This window comes from Capronia coronata (genome assembly GCF_000585585.1).
Source record: "Capronia coronata CBS 617.96 chromosome Unknown acBCG-supercont1.7, whole genome shotgun sequence".
Classification (NCBI taxonomy): domain Eukaryota; kingdom Fungi; phylum Ascomycota; class Eurotiomycetes; order Chaetothyriales; family Herpotrichiellaceae; genus Capronia; species Capronia coronata.
Genome location: NW_006912899.1, coordinates 1,599,368 through 1,622,822, shown reverse-complemented (window position 1 = coordinate 1,622,822; position 23,455 = coordinate 1,599,368). Strand labels below are relative to the sequence as shown.

General features: G+C 52.4%; 9 protein-coding genes across 9 annotated transcripts; 5 read left to right on the top strand and 4 right to left on the bottom strand.

Annotated features, from left to right (window-relative positions):
• Positions 1-477: 477 nt before the first annotated feature.
• On the bottom strand, positions 478-2,486 carry A1O1_08150 (uncharacterized protein; the record flags this gene model as incomplete). The annotated part of the gene is made up of 2 exons (XM_007729012.1): positions 478-1,460; positions 1,550-2,486. The coding sequence occupies 2 exons, from the start codon at positions 2,484-2,486 to the stop codon at positions 478-480; spliced, it is 1,920 nt and encodes a 639-aa protein (XP_007727202.1).
• A 2,370-nt stretch (positions 2,487-4,856) lies between these two features.
• On the bottom strand, positions 4,857-5,120 carry A1O1_08149 (uncharacterized protein; the record flags this gene model as incomplete). Its single annotated transcript, XM_007729011.1, has 1 exon — positions 4,857-5,120. The coding sequence occupies one exon, from the start codon at positions 5,118-5,120 to the stop codon at positions 4,857-4,859; it is 264 nt and encodes an 87-aa protein (XP_007727201.1).
• Positions 5,121-6,468: 1,348 nt separating this feature from the next.
• Positions 6,469-7,098, top strand: A1O1_08148 (uncharacterized protein; the record flags this gene model as incomplete). Its single annotated transcript, XM_007729010.1, has 1 exon — positions 6,469-7,098. The coding sequence occupies one exon, from the start codon at positions 6,469-6,471 to the stop codon at positions 7,096-7,098; it is 630 nt and encodes a 209-aa protein (XP_007727200.1).
• Positions 7,099-8,205: 1,107 nt separating this feature from the next.
• On the top strand, positions 8,206-8,754 carry A1O1_08147 (uncharacterized protein; the record flags this gene model as incomplete). Its single annotated transcript, XM_007729009.1, has 1 exon — positions 8,206-8,754. One exon carries the CDS (start codon positions 8,206-8,208, stop codon positions 8,752-8,754), a length of 549 nt encoding a protein of 182 aa, XP_007727199.1.
• Positions 8,755-12,066: 3,312 nt separating this feature from the next.
• On the top strand, positions 12,067-12,770 carry A1O1_08146 (uncharacterized protein; the record flags this gene model as incomplete). The annotated part of the gene is made up of 2 exons (XM_007729008.1): positions 12,067-12,157; positions 12,226-12,770. The coding sequence occupies 2 exons, from the start codon at positions 12,067-12,069 to the stop codon at positions 12,768-12,770; spliced, it is 636 nt and encodes a 211-aa protein (XP_007727198.1).
• Positions 12,771-15,681: 2,911 nt separating this feature from the next.
• Positions 15,682-16,543, top strand: A1O1_08145 (uncharacterized protein; the record flags this gene model as incomplete). Its single annotated transcript, XM_007729007.1, has 2 exons — positions 15,682-16,149; positions 16,268-16,543. 2 exons carry the CDS (start codon positions 15,682-15,684, stop codon positions 16,541-16,543), a joined length of 744 nt encoding a protein of 247 aa, XP_007727197.1.
• A 1,185-nt stretch (positions 16,544-17,728) lies between these two features.
• A1O1_08144 (uncharacterized protein) lies at positions 17,729-19,072 on the bottom strand (the record flags this gene model as incomplete). Its single annotated transcript, XM_007729006.1, has 1 exon — positions 17,729-19,072. One exon carries the CDS (start codon positions 19,070-19,072, stop codon positions 17,729-17,731), a length of 1,344 nt encoding a protein of 447 aa, XP_007727196.1.
• A 1,398-nt stretch (positions 19,073-20,470) lies between these two features.
• On the top strand, positions 20,471-20,914 carry A1O1_08143 (uncharacterized protein; the record flags this gene model as incomplete). Its single annotated transcript, XM_007729005.1, has 2 exons — positions 20,471-20,656; positions 20,795-20,914. The coding sequence occupies 2 exons, from the start codon at positions 20,471-20,473 to the stop codon at positions 20,912-20,914; spliced, it is 306 nt and encodes a 101-aa protein (XP_007727195.1).
• Positions 20,915-21,484: 570 nt separating this feature from the next.
• A1O1_08142 (uncharacterized protein) lies at positions 21,485-22,126 on the bottom strand (the record flags this gene model as incomplete). Its single annotated transcript, XM_007729004.1, has 1 exon — positions 21,485-22,126. One exon carries the CDS (start codon positions 22,124-22,126, stop codon positions 21,485-21,487), a length of 642 nt encoding a protein of 213 aa, XP_007727194.1.
• Positions 22,127-23,455: the final 1,329 nt, after the last annotated feature.

Below are 23,455 nucleotides of genomic sequence, written 5' to 3'. Positions count from 1 at the left end.
CACAATCACGATCACGATCTCCGATACCACAGTGTCTATTTATTTTCATATTGTATGAAATGTTGTTTTCAACAAGGGAGATTTGTACTCAGGGCATGTTTATTGGTCTGGTTGGATGACTAGAAAACAGAAAACCTGTATGTATAGAAGATAGATGGCGACCACCGCCGAACTGGTTCCGCGTCGTATGGCCATCATCCAATTGATCTTTGACCATCACTCAACAAGCTCGAGCATTTGTCGTGTTTAGTACTAAAGAAATGTGCAAAATCAAGGACGAGAAATGAAATCTAGTTCAGCCGTAACGTAACCCGCTCTCCGTGACGCTCCATGAGTTTTTATGCCACATGAAAAAGAAAAAGTGTGCAATTAGAATTACAATAATGGTCGTCCCTCGGCGATAGAAGTGAACGGGGGCAATTCATTGCTTTTTGTGGGAGGATGTTGAAAGCCCGAATATCACGATCGAGGGTTCAATCACCGCTCGAAGGAACGATGCGTCCTTGTCCGCTCCATGCTCGATCTCGACCTCGATCTCGATCGGGTCATGTCCAAACCGGTGATGGACTGGGCCGTGTTGACACGATCGATATCGTACGGGCTGAAGTTGTAGTCGGCGGCCTCGCTGATACTGCCGGCACGCGACTTCTTCCTGGTGATGGAGGTCGTCAGGGACAGGCGATCAGCCGATGCGTTTGTCCTGGTGGGTCTGATGGGCTCGAAGCGCGGTCCTGCACCGGCCTCTTCTTCCTGCTTCTCGACGTCGCTCTCGTCGGAGGGGGACTCGGGCGTCGTTGCAACGTCGGTTGGGCCGCCTTCCTCCTCGGCGGCTCGGGCGGCGGCCTTTGCACGCAGTTCGTTCATGGCGGCTTCGGCGCGGGCGGCGTAGACGCAGCGAGCGCGGATCTGCGCGCCGTAATGGTAGAAGACGTAGGGGAAAGGGACGCAGGCCAGGGCCAGGAAGGCCGGGATCGACGCGCCCCAGTGGAGCCCCAGTCTGTTGAACATGTCCCTGGTGAACAGCGGAAACGCGGCGCCAAAGCAAGACCGAAGCACCGTGTTCGCCGCCAGCACGGACGCAGCGAAAATCGTGTACGAGTCAATCAGATAGTTGGTGACGCCGAGGAAGACGACCACCATGCCGAAGCCGAACGGAACTCCCGCCAGAACCGGCGAGATCCAGTGGATCGACGTGTAGTTCGTCCAGGCAAACCAGAACAGTCCGATGGGGATGGCCGGGGCCCCGTAGAAGGAGGCCGGGAGGCGAGCTTCGGGAGGCGCGACGCCGCCGTTCTTCTCGGCCGCTTTCATGTACCACTTGTTTGTGTAGCCGGAAAACACGATCCCACCAACCATGCCGACGGCCACGCCCAGGAACGGGAGGCCTCCAATGCCCTCGGACCAGCCACGGTGCTGCTGGAAAACGATCGGATAGGCGCCGAACAGGAGATATAGCGTGCCTAGGAGAAAAGAGAAAGACGCTCAGGTAAGCAATTCTGGTCATTTCAAAAGGGAAGGGAAGGAAGTTTGTGGGTGGAACCACACTTACCATAAATGATGGCAATGTACAAAGAGAGCAACAAGACGATTGGTTCCATGAACAGCAGAATCCACGGGCGGATCAGGGCAGTGGGCAACAGAGCTCTCAGTGACGGCCGGCCTTTTTCCTTGTCTGCCTCCAACGTGTACACCTTGCCGGTCATTTTATTTAGGTGGTCGACACGTTTTCGGAGGATGACGGGCGCGTATGTTTCAGGCACAAGCATAGAGCCCGCAATCCAGAGGACACCGGAGAAGATGGTCAACAGGCCCATGACCCATTTCCAACCTTGGGTTTCTCCAAGAAAGCCGGCGCAGAAAGGACCCAACGTCGGACCCATACTCGGGGCGAGCGAGAAGATTCCCATGGCCAGTCCTCTCTGAGATGCTGTAAAGACATCCGCAATGACTCCTCCGGCGTTGGTCAATGGTGACGATCCACAGGCGCCGGCGAAGAAACGTAGCACGAGTAATGTTCCGATGTTGCTGGCACCGGTGCACCCGCCGTTGAAGGCGGTGAAGGCGCCGAAGCTGATGAAAAAGATGATCTGTCGACCGTAGATTTCCGACAAAGGAGCCCAGAGTAGAGGGCCCAAGGCGAAGCCGAGCACAAAGAGGGATATGCCGGCCGTGATCAGCTCCTCGCTGGCTCCAAAGGAGATCTCGATTTCTCGAATCGTGCCGCTGAAAGCACTGGATGCGAACGCCGACGCCAGGATCTCCGCAGACACAATCCAACTGATCACCCACCGCATGGTACTTGTCCATGTAAATGGATTACCCGGGTCATTGGGAATGTATGTCACAATATAGGGGTCTTCATGGGTTCCTGCGCCACGGTATGGATAATTGATCACTTCTGGCGTCAGGCGAGCTTGGTCGATCACCAGTCGATATAAGGGTAGGGGTTTAGGGCCGCGGTCTTCGAGACCGTCTTTCTCTGCCATTTTAATGCGACAGCGTTGTTGTCGTTCTCGTTGTCGTTGTCGGCGGTAGTGGTGGTAAAGGACGAGGGCGAGGCCGGCGGGAGGAAACAGCTGATTATTTGGGTGAGTGAATGAGTAAAGAAGTCAGGACCTACAATAAGAACAATAATAATAATAATAATAATAATAATGCAAACAATGTGAAAAGAATTGGGAAAAACTGGATCGTTGCATCAGAGCCGATAGGTAACTACTTAGTAAGAAAACTGCCGGGGCGGCGATTAGGTCGAAATCTTTAGTTGTGCTGCGCCGATGCAGCCAGAAGCCAGACGCCAGACGCCAGATGAACCTTGACAACCTTGGGCCACAACGGAGGTTTTGGGGGGCGGACGGACGAGCGACGAGCAGCGACCGGCGTGGAAATATCGACATGATTGTTGACGTAGTCTCGGTGTCACCGTGCTGCTGTTCCATTGTTTTGCGATTTCATGCCGGTGATTGGTGGCCAGCCTTTCGGCCGCAAGGTCGATACTGCAATGCCACAGAAAATTCGATCTTCTTCCGGAGGGTGGCAGTGGATGCCAGTGCCGCACCACCACTCTTATTCCCGCACAGGGCAAGGAAAGGCTTGGAATCCATGTCCAAACCACTTGAATACTGGCCGTGCCTTGGCTTCCGAAGCAATCCATGATCTTTTCCAATAAATCTGGCAATCTTATCCAGAGTAGGGCCCTAGAAGGGAGGTCACCATCTTCTAAGCTTGCCGAGCTGTCTCGTTGTGGACAAGCAGTCGACAGCGATACGCGATACGTGGGAAGAACACGAGCCCGACCGTGCAGGACCGAAAAGGGAGAACTGCGGAAGAGTGTCCACAGCCACATCAATAATAGGTATGATCTCTCAGGATCTCTCCCAGTATGAAGCTCTCACACTGGTCAAGATGTTGAAGTCCTCAGGCTTAATCAATTCGGTTGATTTCTTGGCCTGTCAGGGTTGTCTTTGACTAGTGGGGCGATCCCGGCCGCTATGCCTCTTAGGGTTAGTTGCAGCAAAGGCCAGCCTCGTGAGCCTCGGCTTAAAACTCTGTGGGAGTCCATGGAGATCCATAGAGAGTCCATACCGGCAAGCCTGCTCCGTTATGTCTCACGAAGCCTTGTGGCTGAGTTCACACCCTTCATAGTTGACTGTCTCAGAAATACCTAGAGATGCTTATATAACGGGTCTCAAGTCGGGTAGATGACCTATGGGGCCGGTGATCTTTGTCTTCCAGGATATAACCATGGCGATGGACGGGTCATCGCCTCCTACTAAAGCAATTGATTGTTAAGCATTCATTGAGCTTGTGTGCTTGCACATTATAACCCTGGTTCATTTCTTCCTCCATCTTTGCGGTATTTTCCACTAAGCACTTATCCCCCGGTCTTCGCGAGGAACGCTGCATATCTTATGAACTGCCATACTGGCTGCCGTCCACCGTCCTGATCGCGATACAAGAAGAGGTGTACATTCTGCATCTCAACTTACGTCCCACTTTCGAACCAGAGCTGAGAGATGCCCAGGAGCCCAATCTGACTACAAGAACCTCGGCATCTTGTGAATAGGATTACAAAAAGGAGAAATGGCACACAGCCCCATCGTGACCGAGATATCCGGACGGAATGGCCCTACCTTGCTGCCAGTAGTGATGTGCCCTTTATGCAGCCGCAATGCTCGCAATGTGCTGAATAATTTTCTATCCATGTATTTATCCACCAGGTTCACAGCATGTGTCTTTCTCGCTTTTTGACAGCGTCTTCGTCCTCCCAAGGGTTTCTCGGATATATCAATGGATCTTAGTCCCGAATGTAGTCTAGAACCCCCTTACCAAGGGCGTCAAGCAGCCGGCAACTGCTGACCCCTCTATTCAGAGGTCCATAGATGACATATTGGATGGCAAAAATGTTTTGAGTGTCAAAACTCCATCCCTCAAAGGGGGAAATCGTCTTTCCAATCGTCGCCCATAAAGTCCTCGATCTTTGTTGGAGGCATGACTGTCCGCATCTAAGGGTAACATTCTAGCCGGCGGACGAAACTCTCAGGGTTGATATTACGTGTCCCAGTCTTGGGCTTCGCGTGCTGGGCCGAACCTTCCGAGCTCGACAGGGTGAGCGGTCTCGTATGTCTCCCGCAGCGCCCCGGCTATGATCTTGCGACGGTGTCCGACACCCGCAGTCTGGGCATCCTCACCGTTAGCCGACTTTTACGAAACCCACCATGCTTCAGTCCATCTTGGCTGTACAGAGCCGATCAGAAGGCCAGAGAGGACCGTGGAGGACCAGTTAAGTGCCGCATCGACATCTTGCTCCACGTCGTCAATAGGCAGTATATCAAGACGCGACAGCACGTGATGCTCTAGACCTGCGAGCTGGGACTGGGTCCGGGAATGCCAAGGACATGGAAATCCAGGATCCAATTCGGATCCAATGCTGTTTCGCTCGCCAGGCCTTGTTGCGCCAGTGCATGTTGCAACTGACTTTCGAACAATTTGTTGCTTTTCGTTCGTGGCATACCCGCGCGCGTTGGTAAGGAGCTAGGCCTCATGACTTCCGTGGTCGGAACGGCCTGTTTGGATGTCGAAGACGGCGAGTACTCCTTGATATTGGATAATCTGACCATGCTCATACTCACCCGCAAGCTTGACGGTCTTGGTGACTGTGCAAAGGTTCTTACCGTGACATCGGAGTTGAGGTAAATGCTTTATGCAACTCATACAGAAACTGGCATACTTGGTCAATGGTCAGCCATCAATGCTCCTGCCGACTCGTCGAAGTCCGTGTCGCTCCAGTCACGGGCCTGTTGCCGACCTGTCGTCCACAGACGATTACCTTTGCATCTAATTCGAGGACCTTCGAAATGGGTCTGACCTCAAGATAGACATTGTTTCCGACACGTTTGTCGCACGTCCATCGCGAACAGCTGTCCAGATGGGGCGGGACCTATCCCTTTCGTGCCAGCTCACGTTTCATTTCCTGTATCAAGCTGTCGCCGTTGACATATCCGACCTTCAAGCCCAAAGTTCTAGTTATTGGAAAACTCTGCGTCTTCTTCGGCAACCCCATGGGTTGCAAGGCACCTCGGGTGATCCTAACGCTGATCCATATCTTTGATCATGTCCAGGATCTATTTTCAGACCATCCCAAGCAATGGGGACTTACCTGTCGTGTTGCCTAACCGCACTTTCCTCTGTATTCTCAGTCAAAATCAGCCAAAATCAGCCAAAATCAGCGATTGCAGAAGCGACACCGAGAAGTCACGCAGGGCGCTGGGAGAGTTAGGGGTAGGCATTTTGAGGTTGGATGATGCCTCCAGTCTGTCTGAACTCAGGCTTAAAGGCTCAGAAGATATTTGATGCTTGGCGTCATTTGACTTGGTTGCGGTGTCATTTGATTCTCGGCAAAGTTGCCTGGGATTATCCACTAACCAACGCAATTTCGACCTTGATTCGACACTCATCTCGTTTGTACTGTCTGGTTGGACCCGGATGTATCGCCAGATCAGTTGTCGTCCAATTTCATGAGCCAAGACGAGGCAGAGAAAGTCCAGTGTTCCGGATGCGTGATTTCGGCGGTGGCCGTTGACACTTCTTGGCCCTACAGAGTAAGGTTTGAACAGTGGTGTGATCTCTTGTCAGGCGCCGCCGAGCAAAAGAGTGCACGCTTACGGTTCCCAGCGTTGACCTCCCCTAGAACCGGCCAGTCCCAGCCTGCGTTTCAGGCACGGTGCATTGCATTGGGTCGCCACTGCTTCTAAGCTGCTGACCCCAGACCGCCCTTATTCACGTGGACAGCGTCGCATAGGCTACCTATATAGTTAGCAAGGCAGGCTAGCTTTCCCCATATCATATCGTGGTATCTTGATAACCAAGATACAAGATACACGCATCACGAGAATTCAAACATACCATACCCAACTGATTGACATTGGTAACCAACAACTGGAAGCCAATAGTGACCAAACCACCGCCATGACAAGACACAATTCAGAGTCCAGCACAGAGCGCCCCGACATCTCCGGTGGTGCGCCGAGCTCACCATCGCTAAGCAGGAGAAGCACAGGCAATAATCCGGAAGCCCACAGAGAGCGCCGTGATTCAAAACTTGGCCACATGGTCGACACAATCCGGACGGCTCTCAGCCAGGAACAGGCGAAGCTGTTTGGCGACAAGAATGCGCAGCACCATCGCAAATATCAGTCCACAGTAGAAGAGCGGTTGGAGAAATTGCGTCAGCAAGACGAGACCCAGCGGGAGCGCGTGGAAGAAGAAATTCGCAGTGACTCCGAGGCCGACGAATCAGTCAGTCCCGCTGTTGAAGCTCGTGCGCGCTCAGATCTCGATGAGAACAACATGGGTCTTACTTCTCATGAACGAGCACGGAGTGACAGCTGGGGCTGGCCTGGGTTGGGAACGTATGCTGCAGGTTCAGAGGATGCAACTAACACCAAGCGGAAGAGTTCCTTCAAAAATACCAGGGATAAGATGCACGATATTGAACCAAAATTGGAAGCGGCAACTTATGAGGCCATCGACAACGCTGCCGAATCGGATTCCTTCGGCTGGCCTGGTCTAGGTGACTTTCCACCCCCCAGAAAGTGACGCAGGTGGACAAGCTCGAGGACGGTCTTGGACGTGGACAGACCTTCTATCACGATATCCATTTCCTGCACAACCAGTCAGACGAAAGCAAGCGAACGACATGAGACATGATTCACGGTGGGAGGCAGTGGAGCAATCGATGGCAGGGAATACGGTTTCTTCGCATACCTTATGGTGGCAGTGTATGGCAACCACATAGTACATGATCCCATGGAATTGCTGGATCTTTCTGGATGGAAAAACAATGCCATCCAAGTCAAGGACCGAGCAACTATTCATCGAGATCCACACTGGTAGAACTGAATGCTTCATGCGTTGTGCTGTTGATGTATCCAAGGATTGCGACTGTCTAACTTGTAATGACGTGACGTGCAGACCACCCAAAGCTGCAGGTGTCCCCCGGATCAACAAGCCTGACAGCGAGCGGCTACCTGTAATGGCATGGTCTGGGTGCCTAAAAATGCCTCCAACGCCGCCAAAGTGCCGGAAACTTCCAGGCGGATCGAGACGGTTGCGGGGTAACACGTGATCGGTATCTGGTTGGTCTGTTTTGTAATGACGCGCTCCACCCGACGGCAAGGGAAGTCCCCTTCCGCCTCGCAGCCTTGCCTCCTTAGGCTTGACACGTCGTTCTTGGACGCCATGATTCTCTGGAACAGACCGGATGAGCTTTCTGAGCCGGACGAGGGTGGAGACGCTGCATGGGAAAGCACCATGGCTGCACCGGTCATCCACTTTCTGCACCATCAGGAGACGCTGCTGTGGCGGGAAAGCAATATGATTGATGGAGAGCTCTCGAAATTTCGAGTACAGAGTATCCCGCTCCTCCGCAAAACCGAAACGATCGAGAAGCCGAAACAGGAAAGGCCAACACTCTCTAGAAAGTTCACACCACTTCTGTCTTGCCACATGTCGTGATCTTTTGACGCAACCGCCCCTGTCTAGAAGCTTCAACGGAAGCCGCTGAAAGGTATAAATCACCCTGCCCGTCTCGCTCTGGATTGAGTTCACCAGATCAGATCAGCAGAACACATCGAATACACTCTAAACATCGCTCGCGTTTCAAATAAAACAATCTCTCAACCCAATCAACAACAATCAATCGCAATGGCTCTCTTCCCAAGACTCAGCAGCTCCTTCGGACCGTCCCGACAAGAACTCGGTCCATTCTTCAACCTGTTCAACGACACGTTCTCGGAGCTCCAGAAGCTATCCGAGTCGGCGTCGCGCACGTTCGCCCCCAAATTCGACGTCAAGGAGGCTCAGGACAAGTACATCCTCGAGGGTGAACTGCCCGGCATCGACCAGAAGAACGTGACGATCCAATTCGAGGACGACCAGACCTTGACCATCAAGGGCCGGACCGAACACCAGCGCGAGGAAGGCCAGCGTCCCGACCAGACCGCCCAGAACGGCGAGTCCACCAGCAAAGAGGTGGCCACCACGGGATCGAAGGAGGTCGCCAAATCCCAGCCCCAGCACACTTACTGGGTTTCGGAGCGCCAGGTCGGCGAGTTCGCCAGAAGCTTCGCCTTCCCCAACCCGGTTGACCAGGACCATGTCAAGGCTAGCCTGAAGAACGGCATCCTGAGCGTCGTCGTCCCCAAGCTCGAGAAGTCCAAGGGCAACAAGCAGATCCAGATCACCGCCGAGTAAAGAGGATGACTACAGTAACGATGTGACTGCAAAACCCGCCTCGACCCAAATCAAACGCGAAACACTCTACTGCAGCGCTGCTAACTTTCTTCACCATCACATCATCCACCTCGCCCAACTCGATCTTCACTCCTTCGATCGACTTCAAAAACAATTTCCCCGGGGCTTTCTGGAAACAACGACGATTACGACTTACCACCTTCTCATGACCTTGTATGGTACTCTTCATGAGCTTGCTGGCGTTATGATAAGCTCGTCTAATGAAACGATTTGATGATCGGGCTTTGCAGCATCGCATCGCATCTCAAAATGCATTCCCAAAAACAAAAAGGAACAGCATAGCATAGCAAAACATTGCCGGGCAGTGCTCGTGCATTAATATAACACTTTTCCAATTTAATCCAGCGGACCGTTCCATGTTCATTTTTGATTCATGCTTCCACCACGGAATATCTATTCAGATTTCAGGAAACGGTTCGCACTATCCCTCAAAGTGAGACGTAGTGGCAATTCTTATGAATTCGAAGATATAGACAAAAGAGTGCTAAAGATGACATGTTATGGGCCTCCTAAGGCTGGGGCCTCGCCCATACGGGTTCTTGCCGCATCGTCCCGGCTGCTTGCGCAATCTATTCTGCGTCTCCCACCCTCCATATATTTTGTACGTACGTGAACATTCCACCTTTCCATATCTTATAGTTATTATCAACCCTTGATGATATATTTTGTAAAGTAGTCGAGATGTTCTCGGCCTTTCCTTTTCAATGACTGATTTTATCCCACAATGATCACTGCTACATCCGAGCTGCGAGGATCCAACCAGAATCCACATGGCGCGCTGTTGGTCCAGCAGAAAAACCAATTATAGAATATAAAGTAGGCAGGACATCACCAGGCTGATGGACTGTCTGTTTGTGCCAACGGCGGGCAGGCACAAGAGAGATGTCGACACTATTGATGAGCCGGATGAGATCTAATGCAACGATCACTCATCAAACAGATGATCGCGAATTGGCAATTAACAACAGGTGTTGGGTGGCATGATTTGGAAACCCAATGCCCATCCCAGGCTTCAGAAGCCAGAATGAGGTAAGAGCTTGGAGGGTCATGGGTAGTGGTAATCGGTGAAGAGAGTGACTTGCGGAACCCGATATCACTCATCTCCTGGATCTTTAATGACAGAAACGGAATGGCGATGGTGCGATGTGGTCTCGGATCGACGACAAAAGTCCATGGGCTGGTGAGTGGCATCAAAAGGGTTGTGATGATGTATCAGAATGCCCCTGCAGGAACGGCTAGTCATCTGCTGAACACTCGCCAGGTGACATCCCCCAGAAGAGGGCGTCACGGTGAGGTCTTGGTGAAATGATCGCCCTCGACTAACGTGACTTTTCTTGCCGGACTCCTTCACATCACGGGTGCCATCCGATCCGTGGCTTGTTCAAGATCTGAATCTCAGGCTTGAGTGGACCACGTTGACATTACTCGTCTTGTGGACGTTGGTCTACGGGAGCGTGCGAAACCAAGTACGTACAAACAGAGCAACACGGGCGGGTATCAACGAATAGTACTATTCGGTCAGAATGCGCAACAATATTCAGTTGACTAGGTAAAAAAATGACTCAGCCAGGAGAGCGGTCAACAACTGCTGGTCAGTGCCAGCTCGTTCCTGGTCCCTACACCGACCCCTGAAGGAAGATGGTCGTTCTCCCTATGATTCCTGGGTTGGGAAAATGACGCCGCGTTCTCCCCAGATTAGGGAGACCTCGAAGTGTCCTTCGGCTAGACGAGACATCTCGTGAAACCAAAGCAAACTTACAACGTCATGGATGCTACGGGAGAGATCGTTTGCGTGCTGTTGTCAGCAAGCATCTCTGGATCTGTGGGGTGACCGAGCACAAAAAGTCAATACGGTTCGCTAGAATACGGGAACATCTCAAAGTGCGTCGATTATCCAGCAATGGTCTGTCTGCAGCCCGGTCGCAGGCAGCGTATTCTTACCCAAGAAAGCGAACGGATCCCAAGCTGTCGACTAGTTTATACGGCTCGAGTGGCATTCCCAGGTGCGGTCGTCGGCAAAGATTGCTTCCCCAGATACTGCACAATACGAAGCCGACGTTCTACACTCGTTACCTGGCTTTCAGGTCGACACTTCAGACTGGAAGGGTTGCGTGTGCTGACATTCACTGGCGCAATACAGCTTGTAAGTCCCCGGACGGATCAGCAACTTCCAACATGCCTGAGGTAATTGGCCCAAGACGTCTTATTGCCGTCGGAAGGTTCAACCGCCCGCTGCAAGTCGTCTTCTTGCTGCAATCGCAGTACCGTTGCATGGACATGGGGAAAACCGGTTTGCTGGTCGGCACATTTAGCCAAGAATATCGATACCCGGCTTCTTGTTGAAAGTGTGAGTCAAGAACAATCGTAGTTGACACCTTGGTATCTTCAAAACCATGTACACAAAATTTATCGACCGACCAAAGCGTTGGGATTGTTCTAGACCACGCCTGTTCAGACCAGAGCGTGGCTGGCAGGATGACTCTGACAGGGGCCCAAAACACCTATGAGAGTGCAATACCAGTCAAGCGAGAGGTCCCTTAGCCTAGTGGGAAGGCTTTTGAGGCTGTGACCCCCGAGCTATTTTGCCTTGTGGCAGCCGGGGTGATATGTGCGAGGTGGACTGATCTAGGTCTGCTTCTGGTGGTCTCCACAGGCACTGGTGGCGTGTGTCTGGCCTCGTTAGCCCTCCTGATCCCCCCTGGAGTCCAACATCGGCGGCTGCCGTTCAAGCGTGAACCATACCCGATCAGGGTGACAGCCAGGGCAAAAGACTCAAACCTAAGATTTGTCTAGGGATCGTTACCGGCTTCTTGTCATTCTTCCAGCCAGTCAGCTGCACTTGTCCTCTCTTCTGCCAGACTCGATCAATCACACGATGGCTCGGAAGGCCATCCATGACCTTCTGTCATCGGGTAGGGTAGGGCAGGGCAGGGCAGAGCAGGGGTGTACAGGGTGCATTGGTAGCGGAGCGGAAACCTTGACGACTTCCACTTTGGTAATGAGTCGGCCATGGCAAATGCTAAGTAAGTGCCTCCTCTCCTTGCTCAATGGCATATAGGAAAACATAAATGCTGCCATGAGAAGCACGTCTTTGAAGAATCATCTATCAATCCTCTACCCAATCCCCAACGACACACTAAGGACTCATACATCCTATACACTTATACACATCTACATATCTACACACCTATACAGCTCTCAGCCCTATATCCCCTCAACCCAACAATGGTCCAGTACGATTCCTTTGTTGCAATGTCGCTTGGTGCCCTCCCCTTGCGGGAAAAGGGTGCAACATCGACAGTCACAGATATCCAGACACCACCGGAAAGTCCCAAAGCCTATGGTGAGTCAAACTCTCTAACTCTCAAAGGTTCATCGTTGCCAGGAACTAATATGTTATTTCCCGATTAGGCGAACTTGAATACAACACTGGTGCCGTCCATCCACAACTCAGAAGGCTGTCCTCCTGCCACGGCCATTCATCCCACTACTGCACAAAGTGCCACATGCGTCGACCATCTCAAGAACACCTAGCCACCGCCCGGTCGAACAGTCACAGTCCCGACGACGAGTCCTGGGACGGCTTCTGCCCGGATATCCACATGCCAGAGCACGCCGCCGCCCGGCCGGCCCATCACACGAGACGGCATTCGGGCCTGTGTCCCCAAGATCTGATCACTGCCAAAACTCATCAAGACGGCCGCACGTCGCCACCCACCCAAATGACCATCAAATCTCGCCCTTGTCATCACACTGCATCTGGCTATCACCATGACTGCCACTGTGAGAGAGTCACTCCGGTCGAAAATCTGAGCGAGAGGTTCGGTCTGGTCGAGGAGCCCGAGGAAATCGTGCAACTGAGACGGAGTCTCGAGATGGAAGCCGCCGATCAAATGACCGAGATCATGCACGAAGAGTTGGTGGCTGATCTGCAAGCCCGACAGATGAGAATGTGAAGAGCATTCACTTTGCTGAAACACACATCGATTGTTTCACACAATGATCAGACAGACTACTACGAGTGACGAAAATACAACGGGAACGGTAATGGGAACAGGAATAACAATAGGCCTATTTCAAACGGGACACGGAGTCACGGACGGGATCATTTGCACAGGTGTGCTGGATTGCCACGAAGCCGTGAGGATTTGGTCGGGAAATGGAGAAGGACCCGGGACATCAAAACCAAAACAATGTCTAGGGGTATATCGAGATTGCCCCCCTCGGGCGGCTGGCGACATCGCCAGCTACCTTAAAGGGCCTCCCATCAATGCCCGACACACAACCGCGCAGACGGGCAGCATGATTACAAGCTTGTAATGGTGCCAATGGAGGCCACAGTACATATTTTACATATGTAGCATATCTTCTGAACTGTCAAGATTGTTCTGACGCATGAATTGGAAACTTGTTCATACAGCCTCATTGAGGAATCTATTCTATTGACGGTCAGGGTGTTTCTAAACGAATACAATCACAATTGTAATGGCTCGCATAAGCCGACTCATGGCTATTCAGCGTCTGCATGCTACGTCCCCTATGCCTCTATTCCTGACGGTCTACATACAGTCAGTCATTCAAGGTTACGAACGGCAGACATGCGAGATATTCGTCACCCAAAGAGTCATTTTCAATATCTCTCAACCCAATGCACCTCGTGACTGACCATTCTCATGATCCCAACATCTTCGTTGACCCGTCGAGGTATATCTGGGTATCATCTGTACGTGTTATCAGTATTATCCCGCAACAGCTAGCCCTTCGTCGGTTGAGATTGACCCGATCGAGATAGCAGCCATACAAAAGTAACCCTGCAAAAGTCCAATGCTGTGTGGGTCAGGCTGACATGCATTCACTAGGCTGTAGGCTGTATTCTTCGCATCGATCCGATCTCGCCTCTGGTCAACAATCTTCCTAACCCCTGTTTCCCTTAGGATCACACCACCTGGAATCCCACTTGTCACTATACTTTGCTGTCTCATAGGTTTGGAAATGGTACAACATGGCATCTGATTCGCTGCGTTCGATTCTTTCCTGGTCAAAACTCGCCGTGGTCGAAACCCGTCATACCGTGTTACCTGAATATTAGGCGCACAAGAGGATAGACCCTGGAAAGCGTCGACTCTTATCGACTGTTCACGCCATGAGAGGCATGATGAGCCTTCCGGGGCCTGATCTTCCAGCAAGTTGTCGAGTATCATTGTTATTGCCGCACGGTCAGACAGAGGAATCCATTCCTGTACCTGTACAACCCACTTCTTCGCTCTGCCATCATTGTTGCTGTAGATGTATACAAATGTTGGGGTCGGGTTACAAGGACCAACCATACCTACCTACCATCGATATCGGTATCAGTATCGGTATCGGTGTCGGTGTCAGTCACATTCATTGGCGGGCCATGAGCCTCTAGCAAAATGTTCCTCGTTCTTCTTTCTCTCGTAGTAACCTTAGGGGAGGTAATGGAGGGCTATGTAGACGGTACTTCGACACGAAACCCGCGAGGATCGGAACATAACAACGTCTTACACCTCGAGGCTTATTCATTCCTTCAAGAAAATTCGTAGCTAATAGCATACCTATCCGTCGGGTGAAGTCACCCTCGCAGTTGTCCCCAATATGTGTGCAATAATCAACCCCTTTCGTCCGGGCCTTAGGCCCCAACTCCCTCGCCCGTTCCACCGTGCTATGTTCGAGCCGCCGCACCCCGGAATCTGGCGTGGGCTGCTCCAAACCCCTCGGCCCCCCTTCCCCCTTGCTAGCGTCGGTAACCTGCGCCGATCATCTCATGATACTTGCAGCAGCCGCCGAAACTTGAGAGGCTGAGAAAAGTTGCCCACTGCCGGAAGGAGGATAAAAGCGGAGCCCTTTGAGCCAATTAGAGACATCCATTCTCACCACGCGGGTTTTTTTTTCTGGGCGGCAGAATGCACATGAACTGAATCGGTTTATATTTCCCTCTGATCTTTCTCGTCAATAATGGCATCATCTCGCGGCGAGTGCTCGTGATGATGGTCTTTGTTGGGTCGGAGACTGATAATGCAACATGGCTGGACTAGTACAACTGGAATATACTACAATGTTTACTGCTGCGTCGGTACTTAGTCGTCACTCAGAAGCACGATCACGATTCCCCCGTCTCGACCGTGATAGACGAAGGACTAGATCGAGCCCTGAAGTGGAGACTACGTAGAGATTTGTGGCTGGAGCTCTTCTTACTCACTCCCCATTCAAGCTCTGGGGTGTTAGTTAGTGGTTGGTGGATCCTCCTTCGCCATTTTCGGGCGGGTGCTGCCTCTTGGTGGCATGGGGACGAGGGGAGGTCACCGCCGGTCGAAGTCGAGCCTGTTGCCCATGGGGGGAAGGGTCAGGCTGACGTCGCATCGCATATTGATCGACCCGAGAAGTTGACTGGTAAGCTGATGATCCGGTTGGGGATCCCCAGCAACAAGAAAAGGCACGCATAGCCCAGTATTCGTTGGAGAAGCGTCAGTAGTGTAGGCTGGCTACGTGTATATATATACATATAACTCCAGCTTGGTCCCCAGCTTGGAGGAGTGGATCAACTTGTATTCTCTGTTAACAGCAAACAGCAATCCACACTACCACTCACAAACAGGACAGGATCTATCCTTCCTACCACATCACCTACATAGCTACGAGATTACCTCGCTGATACGAATCTCACACTGTGACATACCGGCACAGTCGAGAATCGGACATTCAAAGCCTGCCCTGAAGAGAAGGAGATAGCCACTATCACCTACTCTCCTCACAAAACACTTCTTCTCAGCATCACACTCAAACCAAACCCGCAAAACTTCCTTCCACAGCTATCTTCGACTCACTTTTCGAGTCTACCACCAAAATATGGCATCGTCACTCCCCTACGCCGTGCCGGCCAACTACGTGATCCAACTAGTCGAAGAAGGCTCGGTGGGCGCACAGCAGCCATTCGCACAGACACTCGAACCGGTCCAGCCTCACGGCCATCCATCGCACTTCCAGTTTCCGAGGACATCGCTGCACGAGGCCACACTGCACACGCACTTCCGCGGGCCCCATGCGCCCGGCAGCGTGGCAGCGCCCAAGCCGGCCAATCTGTGGGTGCCGCCGACCGACATTCGTGAGACGATGCGTGCGTACCACATCGAAATCGAAACGCCGGGGGTCCTGGATAAGAACGACATTGTGATTCAATGGTTGAGCCCGCATACTTTGCTGGTGCAGGGCGACATTCGCCGGCCGAAGAATATCGGTCTGTTGGATCCCAAGGAGGGCGAGCGGATCTGGGAGGGCGAAGGCGAAGGGTGGGCTCAAGAAACCGGCCATGCAAAGGTACGTTAGACTCATGAGAGTGTTCGAAAGAGCTGGAGGTTGTTTTCGTCATTGTGACATGCACAAATCCTCAATCGTGTGTGATTTGCTTGCTAACCTGCCTTTTCCAATCATCCAGGCGGCAACAGATGAAGATGATGGCGGTCCAATCCAACGCACTTTGTCCCGAGAAACCGTCGAGGCCGAGTTGAGAGCCGACGCAATACCCACCATCCTCTTGGGCGAGCGTAAACTCGGCCCGTGGCGCCGCACATTTACTCTCCCCGAAGATGTGGAGATGAAGGAACTGAAGGCCAGGCTGGACGGCGGGTTGTTGAGGATCGACTTGCCCAAACGTAGCGTCGAGGACACCGCGGCGCTGAGGGGCGGTGGGATCCGTATTGAGATTGATTGAATGATCAAGGATTTCCTGGCTGCGCGCGACGGACGAACAGGCATGCACAGTCGGTGGGAATAAAGGGTTCTATACAATGAAGGGATGGCAAACGACCAAGTCATCCGGGCAGAGGGGTCGTAGAGGCGAGACTTCAGAGGACAAGGTGTCTCAAACCCTTCCTGGAGCGACAATGACGGATGTTGATCCTTTAAATGGCGCGGCCGGGGCGGAAGGTAGATCGCAGGCCACGGCCGTATGCAAAAAGACAACCATGTGAACTTGATTCCAGCCCAGCTATCAGTCCAGAATTGACCTCGATGCGCGATACGACCACTGGCTTGTATCCCAATTGAAAAGGGTAACGCATGGCTGGAGGGACATCTTTCGCCTCCATATTGGCGGTGAAAGCACTCTTCAAATGGCTGGTAATGCGCTCTCAGCCTTGCCAACGGCATTGGAACAATGAAGACCGGGATCAAACTATTGAGCCTGTGGGAAATGTCATCAGGACGTCTGTCATGATTCTGACGGAGGTTTCATCGTCGAATTGAACATCGGGGATCCACAATGTAGTCTGCAACGATGATGAAATGAGTTCAGGGGCAACGGCGTAGAAAGACATATCCGGCGCCTACTCGTTAGTACACGAGGCTGCTGTCCGGATCAGATAGAACAGGGGCATAATTATGGACAACAGATAGTAAGGTAGGCAGGTAGGTGGGTAGGGAGTTGCTTTTTATTCAAGGCAGCTCGTGCTCGTTCTCAGACTCTGCGCGCAAACCGGGTATGGGAATGCAGGCGAGAATGCCATATACTATACGATCCTCTGATCGTCTCTCCTTCGTCTCTCGAGTCCCTCGCCCCTTCAGCAACAGAAGGGTGGCCTCGGAACAACATCACGAACAGAATAACGAAAGCCATAAGCGTCATGCGATGCCATGCGATGCCATCTCATCCAATTTGAGGGGGAACCGCCATCCCGTGTTCCCAAGAATTCTGTGAAACGCCTTGCAACACGGAATTCCCCCTGGCTCCGGACGCGTATCCCCAAACACTGAAACGCCTCGTAATAGAAACTGCGCACGCCGGCGCAGTGTACAGACCAGAAAGATATACAACGCTCATGTGCTGACCGCAAGACAAGACAAGGCGAGATTGTCATCTTGTGAGGGCGTGAGATCCTCTCACATCTCCCCTTTTCAATCAGACAACTTGAACTTGCATATTGACCATCTGCTTCAACAGACTGCAGTCTTCACAGCGAACCAACTTCTCCAAAACGCGGACTCTTTCACTCAACCGATTGATTTCGTTCTCCATGTGTCGCATCTCCACTTCCGTCTGGTTGACGTAGTTCATGGCTTCGGTCAACACGTCGCTCTTGCGGACCTTGCTGGCTTGGACGATGCTTACAGGAGTATCGCTCTCGCCTTCCTCGCCTGTCTTTGGTCCGTAATGGGACGATTGAAGCGTGATGTGGAGTTGAGCGATCTTGGCGTTCAAGTTCTCTCTATACTTCTTCTCGACCAGCGAATGGGCTTGTTTGGCGCGTTGTTTCGCGTCGGCCTTTGAAGGAGCTGTAGACTTGGTCGTCGTTTCTTCATCGTCATCGTCATCGTCATCAGAGGCTATTGTGGTGGTGGCAGTTGAGGTGGTTGTGCTGTTTCGGGCTCGGCGGCGTGCAGCGGCCGCTGCTGCTGTCGACCGTCGTGGAGGTAGTGGTACGGACTGAACCTGGTTTTCGGCGGATGAGGTGGAAGAGCGACGGAGCGATGCGGCGGTGGTCGCAGTACTCGTCCTCGAGCTCAAACTAGGTCGTTGATGTAATGAGACAGACACGCTGTCGCTGGTGATCATGGTCTCATTGGGAGATGTGGATTGAGTGATGCAGGGAACAGAGGTGCATTCTTCGATGGGTGGTAATGTCGTGAAGTTCATGCAAGGAGCGTCCGGGCCACACCGTTGTGGTTGGCAGCTGTCGACTTGACCTGCTATCAGAGGACACAGCCTCTCTGTGACATCCGACTTGGACGAGAGTGAGACAGCATTGGGATTCAGCGAGGAAACCGGCGGAGAGGCATTGATAGAGTCGGAGCCTGATAGAGTTCCGTTCGAAAGACTGTTGTCGTCGTTGATCATGTTGGAGTCACCGTCGCCGCGTGAGTTGCTGAGGCTGGACTGACCCATGGGTGATATTTCCGACTCCATGTTCAACAGCTGCGAGTAGGAGAAGGGCCCGGTGGTGTACAGGTCTCCTGAGATGGTGGGAGATTGGTGATGAGAGGAGGTCGAGTTCTGGCGATGGGATGGCCGTAGATACGCCGGGGACTCCAGATCCGTGTCCATGTTGGACGAGTACTTCTGCGTGTGAGCTGAGGTTGTCATGGATGAGCTGAGGGGTGTGGTGAAGTCCATCTCATGCCACCCGTGGTAATCGCCTGTGTCGGAATCAACAATGGCTAACTGGGGTTGGCCACCGTGGAAACCTTGCTGCTTATGAAAGTCATGAGAGGCATCATATTGCCGGTAGGCGGCTCGAAAGGGCATCTTTTCGGCGGGCGAGTTTACTGTCGCAAGAATGGAGACCTGAAAGTTTCGATGACTGGGTATCCAACATTCGTTTCGGACAATTGCCACGCTTCAATTGGTCTGTCCCAGTGTCCACGAAGACTGTGCGACAAGGTTCTGCCAATAATTCGTGCTGATGCTCGAGGTCACAGGCAGGACGCGGTGAGCTGATCGGTGGGCTAGAATGGAGATCAGAGACGGTTGTTTTCGGTGTGCGGTATCGAGGAAAGGAGAGTGTCAGGCCACAAGGTCGAAGGACAGAGGTGTTTCGTGGAGTTGAGGCTATAGTTGTAAGGTGATCGAGGCCACAGGCTGGGCAGGAAATCCGGCAAAAGCGGGTAGAAGAGAGGGAGGAGGACTCCAGGTCGTTAGTTGGTGGATATCGAGTCGCCGGGTTGCGAAGATGTGATTGATGGGAACGGCGATAGAGGAGGATTGGAGGTGGATGAGAGAATAGACGAGGTGTGTGAGGATGCAGGGTTTGAGGTCGAGGTCAGGCCACAGAATGGGCGGTGGTATTGCCAAGCGGTGCACGGTATCAGAGTGGCCAATAGCGGATTGTAGATTGACGCACTAAGTCACGTGTGGTAATAGTGTGACAGTACGCGAGATCCCACAGACAGGTCCAGCCCCTGGCGGTCAGTGGGTCCAGACCCTTGGGGCAGGAGACACTTTTGATATGACGATAATGACAATAGTCGCGCACCCACAATTCTTGTATTGAGTGGTAAATAACGTACCGCCAAAAGAGGCAGTGGCCTGACACTCCTCCAGCTGCCTTGCTGCCTCTCCTCTGGTGTCTTCTAGTGTTGTCTGTATCTCATGTCTCCTGCTAGTCTCAGCCTTGTCACTCATCGAATGCTTGCGGCGTGTGCCAGTGGCACTTGATCCTGCCCCTCCACAGACCACCCCGGAACCCGCCGTGGTCAGATTGTCGATCCAAGCCCGGCGCCATCCACCCAGGAACGTTCTGGCTCCTCTGCGACAGTCTGCCAGTGTGCCTGGTGTGGTGATCTGCTCGACCAACACCTGATAGTTTCTGCTGCCCTGCCGACGATTATTGCGCAACTGTCTGGTGATGTTGGGCACACCACACACTGCCTCATCGCTCGTCTGTGCGGGTGATGTAAGGCATGACACAGGTAGGCAGGATATACGAGACAACACAATTGTTTAAAAGCTGGCAAGAATTCCCCAAGATCAGGTAGGCTTTTCCAGACCATCATCAGCATCACAATCCAGCCTTTCAATCCTACAAGAAAGTACAAACCTCAAACAAACCCATCACACTCAACTACACGAGCATCAACCACTTGACACAAGTCCACTCCGCCAACTCCTCAACAATCATCTCATATACTCACAACACACATCAAAATGAACGCTGCACGTCAACTCACTTCTCGCCGCCTCGTCACGGCCTTGGGCCCAAGGCTGAGCACCCCTGCTGCTCGATACTCCTCGACGGTCACGGGACACCAGATGACGCCCAAAGACCGATCAATGATGCACAGTGTCTTCGGTGCGGCCACCGTAGCCACCATTGGAGGCGTCACCTACGCTGTAAGTATCCTCTGCCTTGTGCTGGAGATGATGCCTATCGACTGGACTGCCTCGCGCACAACGTCGTAGGTCAAACGTCTCTTCCAACTCCCTCAATGTACCTGCCCTGGAACTGCGGCTGACAATTTTTCGTTCCAGGCTGCACGATCAGGCTCCAGAGTAAACCGCCGTTTCAGCCAGAGAGACTCTAGTCTTGACAGCTCCAAGTGGTTCACGGAAGGTGCCGATGTCAACAACCTCCTTGCAAAGAAGCACTAGAAGTTGCCTCAAACCATAAGGGCCTCTTTTTGGACAAAAAGGATCATCAAGAAGTCAAGACACGGCTATTCATTATGTAATGGGATCCCAGTGTGGATGAACCCCCGGAGTTTTGGGATGGACATCTGCCAGGATCCTAGGAGTTTGGTCATTTATTAGCGAGGGCTATTTGTGATAGCACACAACACACATTCCCCAAGATGGGAAAGAAGGGATTAGATAGTCCATGTGGCAGGTCACTGGAGAAGACTGCCAGTGGCATCGTCGGTCAAAGTATTACTTTGACCTGGACAGTTCACCTTCAACAACAATAGTACATATTCAAACCTGGGTATCTTCGATTTTCCCTTCATATTTCCACACAACTTACTAGTCCATTCAACACCACCCTTTTGTAGCTTGTTCGACGACCAACGTTGCAACCCCAATAAACATCGTCCCCAGACCGGACTGTCGACCAAAACGCCCTGCTCACGAAAACAATACCAGAATCTAACTGTACACTCTGCCAAGGAACCAAACACGAAAGCTGAGAGGCAGCCAAGCATGTCCCAAGAATCCTTAGCCGTATCACGAAAGAACTGGCTGCTCCCTCATATACGGTGCCATTGGGCGCAGAGCCCACAGATCCAGCTCCTCCTCGTCGCCGTCGCCATGTCGAACCTTGCTGGAACACGAGGTTGGGCTACTGCATTCCGACGCTGTGCCCAGGCTGTCGTTGTCCGTCAAGCTATCATCGCTTTCAGCCGCGGTATCCTCGTCGCTCCAGTCGCCCTCGTAGCTGTCGCAATCGCTGTCTTCCTCGGCCGCCTCATATCGATGGTTGTTCACAAATTTCAGCTGAGCTGCTGCGGCTGTGATCTGCACGATGGTCGCCAGCTGCACTTCGATGGCGGCCTGGAATTCTCGGAACGAGGGCACTTGTTGGAGGTAGGTAGACAGCTCGTTACTTTGCTCTGGTTCAGGTGGTGGTGACCTGGTTTGGGTATGTGTGATTGACCTTGCCTGGTCGTGGACAGAGAGGTGGCCCAACAAATTTCGTAGTCTGGGTTGATCTCGTGCAGACTCCGAGTTCAGCTTCCAGTCGGAAATGTACAACAGCCTTGAAGCGGCATGTCGCGTTGCATCATATCTTGCTTGAGGTTTGACTGAGAAGTGAAGTGGGGCGTGAGAGCAGAGAGGATCTGTGGTCTGCACCACAAGAGGTGACATCATTGGTCTCGACATGTATACTTGATGCAAGGCAGGCTAGAGAAGGTTGGGTCAAGCGATGTTCAGGAACGTGTCAAGTTGCAACTGGAGTGAGGATGTTTTGGAGTTGATGGAAGACAAAGCAAGAGGAAGCAAGAGGAAATGCAAGTCTACTTGAAGTTCTTCTGCTCAAGGCTGCAAAAGTCCATGAGATGAACAACTGTGCGCCACGTCCATGGATCGAGCTTGGTAAGGTCAAGCCTACCGAGCCATCCAGTCAGCCACGACCACGTCTAGTACAACAGCAGGGACCAGGACAAGCAAGGCAAGAGAAAGGGGGCCTCAAATTTGACTGGCAGAGGGTTGATGATGTGCGGCTGAACGAGCATTCTGGGGAAGTACCGCACACGAAGATTGCTGTAAGGGCGCTCCAAGGTGCATGGGACGACGCATGGGTCGCGCAGAAGAACAAACGAGGGAAGCCAACCAGCAAGCGATGTGCCATAGCTTGTAAGTTTCGCCCAAAAAGGCTAACCTGATGAATCCTGCAGTAGCTGAGAAAGCCAATGCGGGTGCCTGATGGACGAAACTTCGCCTGGAGCAGGGGTCCAGTAAGTAGCATAACTGTGTATACTCTTCTTCCCGGAAATGTCATAAGGCTATTGACAGCGTTGGAGACTGTAGCATGGATCTTGCCGTCAAGGACAACTGCCAGACCTGAACGCCGAACAGTGGCTGACAGAATGAGAGAAAGATAGGAGACCAGAAGGATCGGATGAGTTTGAGCGTGAGCGAGGGAATCAGTCAAGTGTTGACGGGCGCCTCTTCCAACAACCTTCAAGTTAGGCGCAAAAAAGACCGGCCTGGGTCGTGTGTTTAGGCTTCCGCTAGTCCTGATTAGGTCCGGGGGCTTGAAAGACTATTCTACTTCAGAACTAGCGCAATATCCACAGTCCCCGGGCTTGCGATATGGGTATCAATTTTGAACTCTCCTTGTCTTCCCCTGCCATGTCCCTGTTCTTATACTCCCCATGGTCCTGTTACCCTCCGCCGCCGCATGACTACCTACCAGGACCAGGCAACGCCTTGATGTCCTAAAAGACACATTTCTTTGTCACTCGCAGATTACCGAGATCGCCACCAGTCCCAATGCCCTACTTACCCCTGGCCTGAGCATCGCTCGACTCGCCTACCACCACGAGCCTCGTTCTCCAAGCTCGACTATCGTAAGCCACAGAGCAAACTATCATCGTCTAGCTTCTGGAATAGTGCACGGACGCCCCGATCCAGCACGGAAGCCCCGTGCACAAGCGTCCAGCAGATCATGCCCCAAAACTAACGTTGTTCTTT